The 13,932-nt window shown below is 45.5% G+C and overlaps 2 protein-coding genes across 5 annotated transcripts; both read left to right on the top strand.

Moving 5' to 3' along the window:
- The first annotated feature begins 4,628 nt into the window (after positions 1-4,628).
- On the top strand, positions 4,629-5,474 carry LOC111081059 (rutC family protein UK114). The gene is made up of 3 exons (XM_022376985.2): positions 4,629-4,791; positions 4,866-5,095; positions 5,265-5,474. Exons 1-3 carry the CDS (start codon positions 4,727-4,729, stop codon positions 5,387-5,389), a joined length of 420 nt encoding a protein of 139 aa, XP_022232677.2. The 5' UTR covers positions 4,629-4,726; the 3' UTR covers positions 5,390-5,474.
- Positions 5,475-7,377: 1,903 nt separating this feature from the next.
- LOC111079105 (cullin-3-A) lies at positions 7,378-12,748 on the top strand. Of its 4 annotated transcripts, none has more exons than XM_022376981.2 (11): positions 7,378-7,536; positions 8,296-8,556; positions 9,679-10,062; positions 10,139-10,900; positions 10,965-11,135; positions 11,211-11,381; positions 11,437-11,551; positions 11,609-11,751; positions 11,816-12,039; positions 12,112-12,250; positions 12,323-12,748. In XM_022376981.2, exons 2-11 carry the CDS (start codon positions 8,497-8,499, stop codon positions 12,473-12,475), a joined length of 2,322 nt encoding a protein of 773 aa, XP_022232673.1. In that variant the 5' UTR covers positions 7,378-7,536; positions 8,296-8,496; the 3' UTR covers positions 12,476-12,748. The 4 variants fall into 4 exon arrangements, with proteins under 4 accessions (XP_022232673.1, XP_022232676.1, XP_022232674.1 ...); XM_022376984.2 differs by lacking the exon at positions 7,378-7,536 and adding an exon at positions 7,630-7,836 and having other exon boundaries at positions 8,299-8,556; XM_022376982.2 differs by lacking the exon at positions 7,378-7,536 and adding an exon at positions 7,630-7,836.
- Positions 12,749-13,932: the final 1,184 nt, after the last annotated feature.

Here is a 13,932-nt window from a genome sequence, read left to right as displayed (position 1 = left end):
AAACAACGATCAATAAGGCCTCTGCCCCGCCCAGCCATATGTACTCGTACCTTTATGAATATGTGTCTGCCGCCAATTCGCCCCTGCCAATAATTCAATTAGAGAGTGGGGAGAGAAACCCCCGGCACCGATCCGAGGCTGGACGCAGCAGCAAAACATTTATTTCACAATTGGCGCACATTAATCAGCGGGGAATCGGGGGGATCGGCGTGGAGTCGGCAGCGCCAAGTGCCACAACAAGTACCTAAGCAGGAGCCACCAGTGCGGTCCTGCGGCCAGGGGCATCCATCCCAACATCCCAAGTGGGATGCAATTAAAATGGGATTAATAATGCGCCTCCTCCAGATCAGGTGTAGACAGCGTTGTCCATGTGGTTGTCATCCTCACTTGGCTAGGATGAGGCAGGGAGTAGGGAGCATGCAGCATGCAGCAGGCAGCAGGCAACAGCCAGCATGCAGCAGACAACTGGCTGGTGACTGGCTCAAATTACCACTGGGTAATGTGGGGGACGGGACTAGCCCACTTTAATTGCACATTTCATACTTGTTAATTTTTCAATTTTCCTGCCCGCCGACTGCGACGTTGAGCGGTCGGCCACTTGCCAAATGTCGAACGTTGAACATTGAACGTTGCACGTTCCATGTTGAATGTTGAATGCTGAATGTTGAATGCTGGATACTGAATGTTCGTTTGTCATCGAAAGGCTCGGGAGAGACTCGGGAGCCAGTGGACCACACAGATGCCGCTACGATGGGGTCCGGTTGGCTGCCGCTGCTCCCAGTCAATACAGGTGGACATGCGACTGACCCACCTCGATGCACAGCGGGTGGTGCGGCTGCGGCGCAGCAGCTGCAACTGTGGGGGCGCCAGACCCATACCCAGGCCCAGCCTCAGCCTCAGCCCGACCCCCGTTTTGGAACGCTTTTCACTGCATTTGGACCAAATTAATTGCCAGCGATTAGGTTTCAAATTTTCCATGCAAGCCCAGAGCTGCTCCAAACTTGCAATCCCATTCGCTTCCGTGCGGCAACTTTTGCGTGAGCCCCTCCTCTCCCATCCCCTGGTTCCCTGCCACAGCGTTATAAAGTGAAAATCATTAGTTTTCATTTGTGGCGTTTAGGGCGTGTGCCTACGACTGCGACTGCGAGTGCGACTGCGGCCGGCAAGCCGGGATCTGGATCGGGATCGTGCAACTATTTTGCATTGCAAATTAACGAGGAAACAGCAGAAAGCGCACTAAAGTGCAATTTTCACTTGCGCGAATGGAAAATGTGGCTGTGCATCGTTTTGGCAGTTGCATGTCAACTCTACCTGCGGCTCGATACTTCCCCGCCCTACCATCCTGTGCAGATGCAGCGGCGGCAATTAAAGCCACTCGAGCGCTGCCCTGCCAGATCCGAGTGTGGGCGATGTCAATATGAGTGGTTGGAATGGTTGAACTCGAAAAAAGAAAGGAAAAGTGCCGAGAAGGTAGCGAATGGGCTGCAAAATAAACAATTAAAATGCTTTAGGTGCATGTAAAAATGAAAAGTCTGTCAAAATTGATTTAAATAATGTTCTTTAATAGAGACAAATATATATAAATATGTATATATATAACTTCTATATTTCTAGCAAGTGCATTAATCCGCGATCTCCTTCTATTTTTCCGACTCAAAATGCTTGGCGCCCTCTTGAGATAGTGCAAAAAAAAAAACATTCTGTTCATGATAGGCCACACCCGTAAAGCTTTCTTTTTTATTGGTTTCAACATATGTACATATATACATACACATATGTAAATGGCATCTCATCATCAATTTCTACAATGGGAGCATTAGAATCATTGCAAACGTAACTGCCTCATGCAGCGGAGACAACGAGTCGTCCTTGGGATTCGGGGAGGTGTTCCACCCCCTTTGGATAAATGACTTGCATTCTATTTCCAGCAAATTGAGCCTTGCGTCGAGGGGTCCGACATCGCGTCGGGATTAGTCGCGTCAATAGCGCCATAAACATAAATCTGGCGGCTAATGGGCAAGAGGTGGGCCTAGACAACGTGGCTACCAGGCTGCGCTCCTGGCCAGCTTCTGGCTCTTTTCATGGTGGCAACCCAGCAATTACGCAGCAAATTAAAATCAAATAATTTAGCATGGAAATCGAGCGAGTCATAAAAATCACATGCAAATTATAGAGTATCCAATAACCAGACCAGCAAGTGGCGGTGGCGGTGGCGGTGACGGTAGCTGACTCTGGCTCTGGCTGAGAAATTGTTGTAATTTGCGCCATGGAGAGACCTGTCCCCGGCCAAAGTCTCAGCCTCAGCTTCAGCTTCGGCCCCAGCATCGGCTCCATCGTCATCGTCAGCGTCCGCGTCCGCTCTGGACCCGGCGGCGCTCCAATAAAGCTTTAAACAAATGAAGTTATTTGAGCCAATAAAAAATTGCAGACACAAAATGATGGGGAGCCATCCCCAGGAGTATGTCAAGTCGAAAGGGAAAGTTTTGTATCATCTCGCAACGGATGTAATCAGGTGCGGGTTATGATTTTTCAACAAGGTATCATAGACTAATGGAAATCATTCGAAATCATCGGGAAATTGAGCGATTTTAGATGTTATTTTTGACTGTTCGGCCCGCTAGCTGGGCCGTGCCCTGCAGGGACCGAATCCGCACCTGTCGTAAATCGTATGGGTACGGACATGATCTCGGAGGCTCTGGGGGCTTGGGGCTGGTGCTACTCCTTCAACAAGTGCCATAAATATCGAACAGCCAGCAACTTGTTCTGGGATCTTTCCTGGGATTCTTGAGGGCCCTGCTTCGGGTTCGGCTCTGGTCCGGCCCGGGCCGGCCCTTTCTTAATGCACACCTTGCCATTTGCTGGAACTCAGAGGCAATTTGTTATTTGTGGGTAATTATATGGCATCTTCTCGTTTCTGCTTGGCTTATTTAGAGCTTTATTTATTAAAGCATTTAATGTAAAATTGTTTGTAAAGGCCAGGGGCCATCATTAAATAAGGTAGATTACATACACACGAGTATATATATATGTACATATAAATCAATATTCGTCGTCTCCAGCTAATTAATATCAATGTTGATTTTGTCTGAGTCAAAGTCGAAGTCGAAGTCGGCAGCCGTTGCAACACCCACGAAGCCTTTTTGCTCCGAGTGCGAGACCTCAGTCAAGTCTCAAGTCTCCCCTGTAAAATTGGTTTTTTCCGATCCGGGGACGTGCATATTTTATGCTCATAAAGTGGATCATATAAAGTAATTAATGCACTCAAATGCGACATTAAAATGCTCCGGGCAGAGGCAGCGAATTTTTTTCAACATTTCGGGGCATCTTCGTGGGTTGGCCGGCACCACCAGCCTCAACAACAACAAAGCGTCTGCAATCAATCTTTCGGCGGCGTTTCCAGGGCGTGTTCTCTTTACTCTGCGTTGCACCTACGCTGCAGCGCAGACTGCCTGCCACATGAGGCTGCACCCAATCCAGGTTCGAGGTTTCAGTTCGCTGGGATTAAGACCCTTTGCAGCATATTGAGATCCTCTTCCACATACTCGTACTACTCGTACATAATATATAATTACAGCGTATTTTTGGTGCTTTTGCTTGTGCTTTTGGTATTTTCTGGGATGCGTAAATATTCTGAAACGGGAACTCTCGCAGGGCTTTCTTTTTGCCCTCTGCCTCTGCCTGACAGCGGCTGACAGACAGCAATTTCCAAATAATAAATAATTAGTCGGGGCGGTGTATGGGGGCGTGGCACAGTGACATGGCATGCATTTTTCATGGCGTTAAATCAAATATTGGCTGCACTTCTGCTAGAGAAAGCGAGTGCGACCCAAATTTCCTGATCGCGAATTAATAATCCCAAGCAAAAATGTTAATTAAGTTATTACACCATACGCACAAGTATTAGTACGAGTCCATTAGTCCATGGAAGGACATCGGGCTGCGGATCGGCAGGGTATACTTGTTCTCCTCCGTGGTACATGGCGGCACACTGGACGGACTCTGGACTGGTCGGCGAACATCAAGTGTATTGAAAATGTGGAATAGAATATTTATTAAAATTTATTTGTATACGAACAGTAATTACAGTAGTTAGTCCTATTATTCACCCAACAAGTTACAACAATCGAAATCAAAAATATTTGTTCTTGTATTTTTTATTTCTTATGTTTAAGTTGATGACATGATATGTCAATTAGTTAAATCAGCTAAATTTCAATAAATTGGAAATCGGTTCTTATTTACTTTTAATGTTTTTTTTTCCATGGTGGGGTGGAAATTTGTTTTCTATTTTAATTATATTTTACATGTAAAACTAAACAGGTGTAGTTAGTAACAGTGACGAGAATTTTGACAACTTTGACCGTCGAACGCTAGTGGCTGCGCCACTGTAAAATACTGCCTTTGTCCAAAAATTGTAAACTATTATTTCTTGATCCCGAATTGTGATGTTATTTGTTTCAAATGATTTAGATTTTTACATTATTTTTACATAATTTTTACCTGAACTCTGCTGCTCGACACCTGCTCGAAAATTTGAGCAAAGCAGAGCAAAATTGAGCATTGCGTTCTCTTTTTCACTCTCCCCAAGCGCAAGTGCTGAGTGCTGATAACATTCCATTTCTGCTGGAAAAAACAAACGTAGCGGCGAGCGGCAAGCGGCTCCATCACTCCACAACTCAGCTTGAGGTTCTGCACACTGCTTTTAAATCACTAATCACTAACTAAAATGTCGACAATTGTGAGGAAGCTGATCAGCACCGTGAACGCCGCCAAGCCGGTGGCGCCCTACAAGTGAGCACGGAGATAGACAGCTCCGAGTGCCCTGTGCCCCGATCAATCGATAATTATATTTATTTATTTGTTAGCCAAGCAGTGGTGGCCGATCGCACAGTCTACGTGTCTGGCTGCCTCGGCCTGGACAAGGACTCGATGAAACTGGTCCCTGGCGGCCCCACGGAGCAGGCAGAGAAGGCGCTGGAGAATCTGCAGGCCATACTGGAGGCATCCGACTCCGGCGTGGATAAGGTGATCAAGAACACAGTCTTCCTCAAAGACCTGAACGACTTTGGTGCGGTCAACGAGGTGTACAAGCGGGGTGAGTGCAGTGTGGTCTCTGGCTTTAGGTCGATGTCGCTTGATAAGGCAATCGTAGCGGCTTATCGGCGACTATCAGCGACTATATGTACATGCATATGTGTGTTTATTCTCTGGTGTAAACTTTTACGACTATTATTCTCATTATGCTTGCTTATCTATCTCTGTAGTGTTCAATAAGGACTTTCCGGCCCGCAGCTGTTTCCAGGTGGCCAAGCTGCCGATGGACGCCCTTGTGGAGATCGAATGCATTGCACTGACCGGCCCGGTGCGCACGGAGACCAGCAAGCTGTGACTCCAAAGTTAGCAGATTGATTGTTCCTTAGATTCAGTAAAAATTCAGATCCGGGGGATTCCCGGTGGGTCCGTTCAAAATGGTTTACCTATGAGGACTTTACTTTAGTTTACAATACCTTATGGTGCTCTGAAGTGCTATTAAACGAGCAGCGAAGGTGCTTCTGCTCACAGCTCTGTGCTTTGAAGGCAGTGCAGGATAACGATTTGTGGCGGTTTTCGTTGCCGGACGTTATGTAAACATTCAGTGTGCAACACAAGCATGCAACACACTTTGCATTTAAACCTTATATAGTTTACAATTTAGCGTGCGGCAATTTATCTTTGTTGTTGCTGCTTTTGCTGCTGTTGCTGCTGTGCGCCTTTTGTACTATATTTCATCAAATATTGCTGCATAAATCATTGGCAACAACTGCAGCAGAGGCAAGAGGTAATCCCAAGCAGCACGTTGCTAACGGTAGCCCGCTTAGACAAAGCGTTTATTTCACATTCAAATTTAAAAGTTATTCATAATGCCGACATCGAGGAGCAGTGGCAGTGGCTGTGGTTGTTGCTGTTGTTGTTGCTGTGCTCCATATTGATGCGGCTGCCTTTCAGGCAATGAATGCCTTTTACGGCCCCGACTCCCGGACTCGTGTTTTGTGTGCATTTATTTTGATTTTTATTCAAATTTCAGGGAATTTGTCTGCACTCGATGCTTGTAAGATGATTTATTGTCCTTGTTGCCGCGAGTGCGCCTGGTGTGAATATGAGTGGTAGCGATGGTGCACGATTATCGCTGGAGACCACTGTTAGAGACACAGCCACTCCACTCACATACTCGTATTCGCTGCTTAGGAGTAGTTTTTGTAGTTTTTGTAGTTTTTGTTTTCTGTTGCACCCGCGGTGCGGCAACATTCATGTTGAAGTACCTGACTTGTAATTAATGCCAGGCGCATCGCAATATAATAACTATTGTACGCATAAATTGATGGCATACACTTGGACCACTCCCCCGTAGGGTAGACGAACACCTACGCAGCGGCGGGCACGAACATGAAGTGCGACTAATTAATTTCGACGCACAACGTACGGCAAATGCGCCAAATGAAGCAAAAGGTACAGCGAATGCACCACAATAGCCTGCCACACCGACAGCCAGGCTGACAGCAACAGGCTGCCAACACTGCGGCGCGGTGAAAGTGCGCATGGCACGGGCCTTGGGCCTTGGGCTGGAAGCTTGGAGCTTGGAGGAGGTCGAAGAATTTATTTACAAATTAAACTCACAATTTCGTTGTAAATTTTTACCAATTTGCTTATCAGCAAAGCCCTGCCAGGCAGTGCGCCTGGCCAATTAAGAAAGCCACATGCGGCAGCCGGTCCTGGATATCCACTTACAACAGTCGTTACAGCAGTTCAAGTTGTCATAATTAAAATATTATTCTGTCGGGAGACCTTGCCGCAGGGTAATTAGTTGTTAAGCGGAGCTTTCACTTGCTGGCTCTCCAGGTAAAGCTGAAACTTTAATTATGGAAATATTTCAGCTATGATTCGTATAAAAACTTTTTTAGCAAGTACAAATTCTTTACATTATTTATTATTAATTATCTTTCTTAGAATCGTATCAAACTATTAAGCCCTATGGTAATACTATGACAACATTTTTATGACGCAGACCTTTTATTTATTTTAGAAATTTGGAAATATATTTTTTTTGGGTAATTAAGAAGATATAATTTTTTTTGTTTTACTGCTAAACATTACATTTCAAAATCATGTCGAATACATGTAATTGACATGAAATGCATACTTATCATCGGCCACTTTCTGAACTAACAATCTTGTTGCATGCATTAAAAAGGTCGCTGCTGTGGATTTGTCAGCGATGACAAAACACGTTAGAGACGAGACGTCTGGTATTCACATTTTCAGAAAATATTTTTGTGCGGTCACTTTATATTTCGGTATATTTTTAAGGGTCAAGCGGTATATTTTATCAGTAAGTCCGCGGTCACACTGATAAACAACGTAAATGTGCAAAGCAATTGCAACAAAATTTTTTAATTTCGTGGTCAACTTTTGTTGTCGGTGTGAAAAGGTGAAACAATTCGAGAACAGATTTACTTGAGGGAACAGAACATAAAAAGGAACGCCGCTGAGAAAGCAGAGGTACAACACACTTGCACACACACACAACACACACACACACGCACGAACACTGTTGGAGAGAGAAACAGCACTCTTACGCTCTGACACACACTCGGCCAGTATTTTCCATGACAAAGTGAAATAGAAAAAAAAACTATAGAAAACAGCAGGAAAGTTAGTGAAAATTCAAAAGGACTTTCGTTTGCATATAGTGTTTTGTTTAAAATTTGGTTTTATGCTTGAACCACGAGTGCCATTGGTGGACCTCCATTTTCAGCTGCCTGCATCGCACGCACATACATAACAATTATTTGTCGCCGTGTGAGTTTTTCTGTTTCTTCTTCGTTTCGCTTCATTCCGCCTTCTGCCGCTGTTCGTGGAGAGATCCACAAGACACAAGACAAGGGATATATGGGGGATAGTGGATACATCGATATGCTGCAACAAAGGAAGTGCAGCTGCAGCCGCTGATGCCGATCCGCTTTGGGTCGACGGGCTGGGCTGGGATTTCATTGCGGGATGCGAGCATCCGCGAGGGCAAGGCATTGCGAATCCGCTGGCTCTCTAAATAGACGCTCCCATGCACATTTGAATAGTGACACCCTAACATTTTGGGCGGAATGTAGAAGTGAACTCATGGTAGACACATCTCGCACCCGTCCGGTCGATACCAGCTCTTGGGGGCTTCCTCAGCTGTCTTTATAGTACATACCCTGAATCGCTAAATATATAACCCTTGGAAACCGCAGATATTAACTTGAGATTTCGTTTTGCCCATAGAAGTACCGAAGATTGTCCAACGATTTACGAGATTGACGTCTGGATAAAAGCCGCCTGTATCGCCGCATCTGCCAACGCCCGCCCGCCCCCGCATCCGTTGATTGGGCGAGCGCCGAGCGTACAGAGCTTCTGCAGCAGCTCACCTGCTCCAGAGACCGGACTACAGAAAAAGTGGAGGAGCAGTGTCGTCGCCTACAAATCATGAATCTAAGGGGAAATCCTCCAAAAAAGGAGGGGAAAATGCGCATACGCGCCTTTCCGGTAAGTCAAAACGGAACCGAAACGCTAATTCCGGGCGAGTATATTCGCGGAACTTCTTGTTTGAGACCTACCCGCCCACACGGTGATTGGTTTTGCATGAGCAGACACAATTTTTCGATAAGATAGTACTTTTCCCCAACTGGCACAACCCCAGCAGTCCGTTGCTGCCTGGACTATCCAGACTCCCCCCAGTAATCACAACACTAACACCTCACACCCTACACCTGCTAACAATTCCGTTCGAAATTCTGTCAGGCAAAAATTAGAACAAAAAACCCATCGTAGTTTATACGAAAAATTTAGTTCGTACTAGACGCACAGCAAGATTGTGCATGAGGAGAACCGGGTGAAAGGCTAGAAAAGAACTCTGCGCGGCTCGATAGACAATTTGGTTTGGTGAATGTTGAAGAAGCCGTCATCATTAGGTCGACAGATAGAAGCCGCTCACGCACGGCACCAGCGGGCCAACAGAACCGTCGGTCGTCGTTGGCGTTGGGCGAGGAGCAACGAGGCGTCCAACCACAGCGGCAGGAGCCGCACGAGCAGGACTTGGAACGGGACAACATTGCTGGCGAGCACCACGGGACCCGTTGGCGCTACAGCTCGCGACTGCCACCAATGCACAGACGAGATCCCCGACTGCAGCCGCCGGAACCTCTGAACAATCTAAACATTCACGGCCATTACCACAGCCGCATTGCTGCTGGCTCCAATAACTTCCCTCAAGTGACCATTGGAGAAGGCGGAGGCGGCGGCAGTGCAGAAAATGGGGCAGCTTCCCGATCTCATCGCTCCATTGTAGGGCACCGTCACACTCGTGTCCCCAACAACAATCATAGTCTAAACGTTCCCGGAAGTATAGCTGCCCCGCAGCCTCAGTCAGTGCATTTTCTACAGCCAGGCCTTCAAAACAGCGCCAGATCCAACCGATCTTCTCAGGCAGCACCTGTTTCGCCCCACGAGAGTGCAGGAGTGTCGCGGTTGAAGGAAATCGGACAAAAGTATCCGCTCTGGCTGCCCGAGTACAAGCGAAGAGCCTTCAATGTTAGCCTATATCTCAGTAGCAGCGAAAGCACTCACAGGAAAGTCAAATCTAATCGACTCCCGCTATCTATTTTTCAGGCCTCAATGGACGAAAAATATGTGGAGACCATTTGGGCCAGCCTAAAGAATGCCATCCAGGAGATACAGAAGAAGAACAACTCGGGCCTGTCTTTCGAGCAGCTGTATCGAAATGCCTACAACATGGTGCTCCACAAGCACGGCAATCGACTGTACTATGGCCTCAGAGAAGTCGTCTCCGAGCACCTCGAACTTAAGGTGCGGCAAGAGGTGCTGGAGAGCCTACACAGCAATTTCCTACCCAAGCTAAACCAAGCCTGGACAGACCACCAGACCTCCATGGTGATGATACGCGACATTCTCATGTATATGGACAGGGTTTACGTGCAGCAGCGGGAAGTGGACAATGTATATAATCTGGGATTGATTCTATTCAGAGATCAAGTGAGCACCTACATCAACTTCAAAATGTGTCTTGTGGCCGTGTCCTAAATATGTTCGCTTAATCTCCTCATTTCAGGTGGTTCGCCATTCGGAGATACAGAAGGCTCTGCGCGAGAAGCTGCTGGGCATGGTAATGGAAGAGCGGCATGGCGAGGCAATCAACCATTTGGCCATTAAGAATGCCTGCACGATGCTTATTACGCTGGGAATCAACTCGCGCACTGTCTACGAGGAGGACTTTGAGAAGCCCTTCCTGGCGCAATCGGCAGCCTTCTACAAATTTGAATCACAAAACTTTCTTGCCGAGAACAACGCTGGCGTTTACATCAAGAAAGTTGAGGCACGCATCACCGAAGAGTCGTCGCGGGCTGCTCTTTATCTGGACAAGGACACGGAGCCACGTATCGTGAGAGTGGTGGAGGAGGAGCTGATCAAGAAGCACATGAGGCCGATCGTTGAAATGGAGAACTCTGGCGTGGTGTACATGATCAAGAACTCAAAGACCGAGGACCTGGCTTGCACATACAAACTGTTTTCACGCTTGAAGGAGGAGGGTCTCAAGGTGATAGCCGACACGATGTCTGCATATTTGCGCGAACAGGGACGCATGCTGGTCAAGGAGGAGGAAAATGGCAACACAAATCCCATAACTTTTGTGCAAAACCTCCTGGATCTCAAAGATCGTTTCGATCAGTTTCTGGTGCACTCATTTAGCAACGATCGCATTTTCAAAAAGGTGATCTCATCTGATTTCGAGCATTTCCTTAACTTGAACAACAAGTCCCCCGAATATTTGTCGCTATTCATCGACGACAAACTGAAAAAGGGCGGCAAGGGAGTGAGTATTCAAAGCAGTCTAAAATCTCTGTTCAGACTAATGGCCGCCCCCCATCCCACTACAGATGAGCGAGCAGGAGATCGAATCCATTTTGGACAAGACAATGGTGCTGTTCCGATTCCTCCTGGAGAAGGATGTCTTCGAGCGCTATTACAAGACACATCTGGCCAAGCGATTGCTGCTCAATAAATCAGTCTCAGATGATTTCGAAAAGAACATGATATCCAAACTAAAGGTTGGCGTCCTCTAACCACTAACCAATTCTTATTTTTACATTCATGAATGCACATATGTGTTTCCCCTCTTGCAGACTGAATGCGGCTGTCAATTTACCTCAAAGCTCGAGGGTATGTTCAAGGATATGTCCGTCTCCAACACGATAATGGATGAGTTCAAGAACTATGTAATTAACAATAACTTGTCCTTGGTGGGTGTCGAGCTGACGGTACGCATACTAACCACTGGATTCTGGCCCACTCAGGTAAGTGTCTTTTGTCTCACGTCTCATGCCGTAAATCTCATACGATCTCAAACAGACAGCGACGCCCAACTGCAACATACCTGTAGCGCCCCGCGAAGCCTTTGAGATATTCAAGAGCTTTTATCTAAACAAGCACTCTGGACGCCAGCTTACGTTACAACCGCAAATGGGTAAGCCTTAACGCGATGGTCATCCACTACACATTTGTAACCCCATATTCAACTCAGGAACCTCCTACATCAATGCCGTGTTCTATGGCCGCAAAGCTGCCGACAGCGACAAGGACAAAGATGCACCCAGCTCTAGTTCAACCGGGTGCACTGTGCCCACGACAACGCGCAAGCATATTCTGCAAGTGTCCACCTACCAGGTAAGATTCAGTGAACATATAAATCGCGTGCTTTTGCCATTATTAACTTTTTGTATCCCTGCAGATGTGTGTTTTGCTACTGTTCAACAATCGCGATGTCCTCACCTACGACGATATCCAACAAGAGACAGACATACCCGGACGAGAGCTGGTGAGAGCTCTCCAATCGCTGTCAATGGGCAAGCCAGCGCAGCGTTTGCTTGTGCGAAATTCCAAAACGAAAACGAAGGAAATTGAGCCCTCAGATGAGTTTTATGTGAATGATGCCTTTGTATCAAAGTTTCACAGGTAAGCTGAAGGCTGGAATCAATCTAAACAGGGTACGGGGACTAATTTCTTTGATTCCGAACTACTTTGCAGAGTGAAGATACAAACAGTGGCCGCCAAGGGCGAATCAGAGCCAGAGCGCAAGGAGACGCGCGGCAAAGTGGACGAGGACCGGAAGCACGAAATTGAAGCAGCCATTGTACGCATTATGAAGGCGCGCAAGCGAATGGCTGTGAGTATATATAAGCTGTTGTATTTTTTAAATATGTACATATGCTAACGGGAGTGTCTTGAATGGTTTTAGCACAATTTGCTCGTTTCGGATGTGACGACGCAGCTGAAGTCACGGTTCTTGCCCTCGCCAGTGTTCATCAAGAAGCGCATTGAAGGTCTCATCGAACGTGAATACCTACAGCGATCACCAGAGGACCGAAAGGTCTACATTTACTTGGCTTAGGCCGGTACAGGCAGGATCCAGATCATACTCATCATTAGATTGCAACCATTTCGGCCAACAGGAGAGCAAACAGGCAGGCACCCAAATCACAGCTGTAATACTATTTTTGACCAAGGATTACGTGACTTCCAGCCCCCACCCCCATACCAACAGTTATCTTTGAAACATTTTGTATGCCTGTGACATTCAAAATTGAACAGTTTACCATTGCTTTTGAGGATGGCAAGTCTCTCAGAAACCTAACTATTAACCCTAATATATTTCTTGATATTCTAAAGCATTGTTTTTGGTCATTTTCTTTCGCGGATAACACACGATGTATAGCAATAAGCCCGAACCTACATACACTGCACCCTCACGCACTCCTACATAGACGCATCAACCCACAAGATCGTACCGTAGGCAAAGCAACATAAGGATGTAATGCATAATGCAAGGCCTAATTTTAAGCAAAGAAATAACAAAAGGATATGCAAGAGAAGCACTCTAAGGAAAGAAAAGTAATATTAATAATTATAAATATAGCTAAAGTAATAAATTTATAAATGAATTATTAATTATAGTGAGCGTTTGATGTACATTTCTATGTCTGCCCAAAGCAAAATCCCCTTGCAAATATATTCAAACAACATTTTGAGATTCATGTGAACAGAATGAAAATATTTTAAAGATACATATACCCTGTACCCATCTCTATGTTTTGAATGCCTAACGAATGCCCAAAGCAAATGTATTTTATGAAGAGAAGTGATTATGATAATCTGTATGAAAGTTGTTTTATCTATTAGTTGATACATGCATATGTATATGGATATATTCAAAGTATTCACATATGCAAAACTTGTGTAATGCAGAAGATTTGAATTAAGTAGGACGCAAAGGATGATGCATTTTGAATGGGATAAATACGAAAAACAAGTGAACACCGAACAAACAAACGCGATCTTAAATCTGTACATACATTTTTGTTCTTCTTACTCATGAAAAATATATATAAATTAAACGTGTATGAGCGTTAACATTTAACATTTGTTGTCTATCTTTGACTAGGAATAAAAGCCCAGATTGGTCTAAGGATAGCGGTTATGGCTTTTTTAAATCCTAAGATCTTCGCACCCAACATCACAAACTTGAGTGTCTTCATGTATTATTAGAGGGTTGTATGATTATATACCGTTGGGATCAAAGCAGAAGAGGCATCACATCCGAAGGTGTAAGATGCGGCTAGTAGGATAGTATCGGATCGGCTTCAAATCATACAATAGTACCTGGAATAAACCATTAAATCGTTCTACAAAAGTTTTGAAAGTTTATGTTAATTCCGAGTATGTATGTGGTATTTCCAAGGTTTTGAAAGATCAAAATATGTTATGGTATCTTTAGAGTTCTCCTATGATATTTTATCAGTACATAGTACAAGCCAGTACATACCACACATAGCTCACCTCCATTTGTTC

This window comes from Drosophila obscura, unplaced genomic scaffold, assembly GCF_018151105.1.
Source record: "Drosophila obscura isolate BZ-5 IFL unplaced genomic scaffold, ASM1815110v1 contig_9, whole genome shotgun sequence".
Taxonomy (NCBI): Eukaryota; Metazoa; Arthropoda; class Insecta; order Diptera; family Drosophilidae; genus Drosophila; species Drosophila obscura.
Note: the sequence above shows the minus strand (reverse complement) of the source record. Positions and strands in the feature narration are given on the sequence as shown.

Bases quoted from the DNA above. Each gene is read 5' to 3' on its own strand.
- LOC111079105 (XM_022376980.2), top strand. From the start codon at position 9,175: ATGCACAGACGAGATCCCCGACTGCAGCCGCCGGAACCTCTGAACAAT. The intron at 9,601-9,678 runs GTTAGCCTATAT...TCTATTTTTCAG, and splicing joins ACAAGCGAAGAGCCTTCAAT to GCCTCAATGGACGAAAAATA. The intron at 11,382-11,436 runs GTAAGTGTCTTT...GATCTCAAACAG, and splicing joins CTGGATTCTGGCCCACTCAG to ACAGCGACGCCCAACTGCAA.
- LOC111081059 (XM_022376985.2), top strand. From the start codon at position 4,727: ATGTCGACAATTGTGAGGAAGCTGATCAGCACCGTGAACGCCGCCAAG. The intron at 4,792-4,865 runs GTGAGCACGGAG...TTTATTTGTTAG, and splicing joins AAGCCGGTGGCGCCCTACAA to CCAAGCAGTGGTGGCCGATC. The intron at 5,096-5,264 runs GTGAGTGCAGTG...CTATCTCTGTAG, and splicing joins CAACGAGGTGTACAAGCGGG to TGTTCAATAAGGACTTTCCG.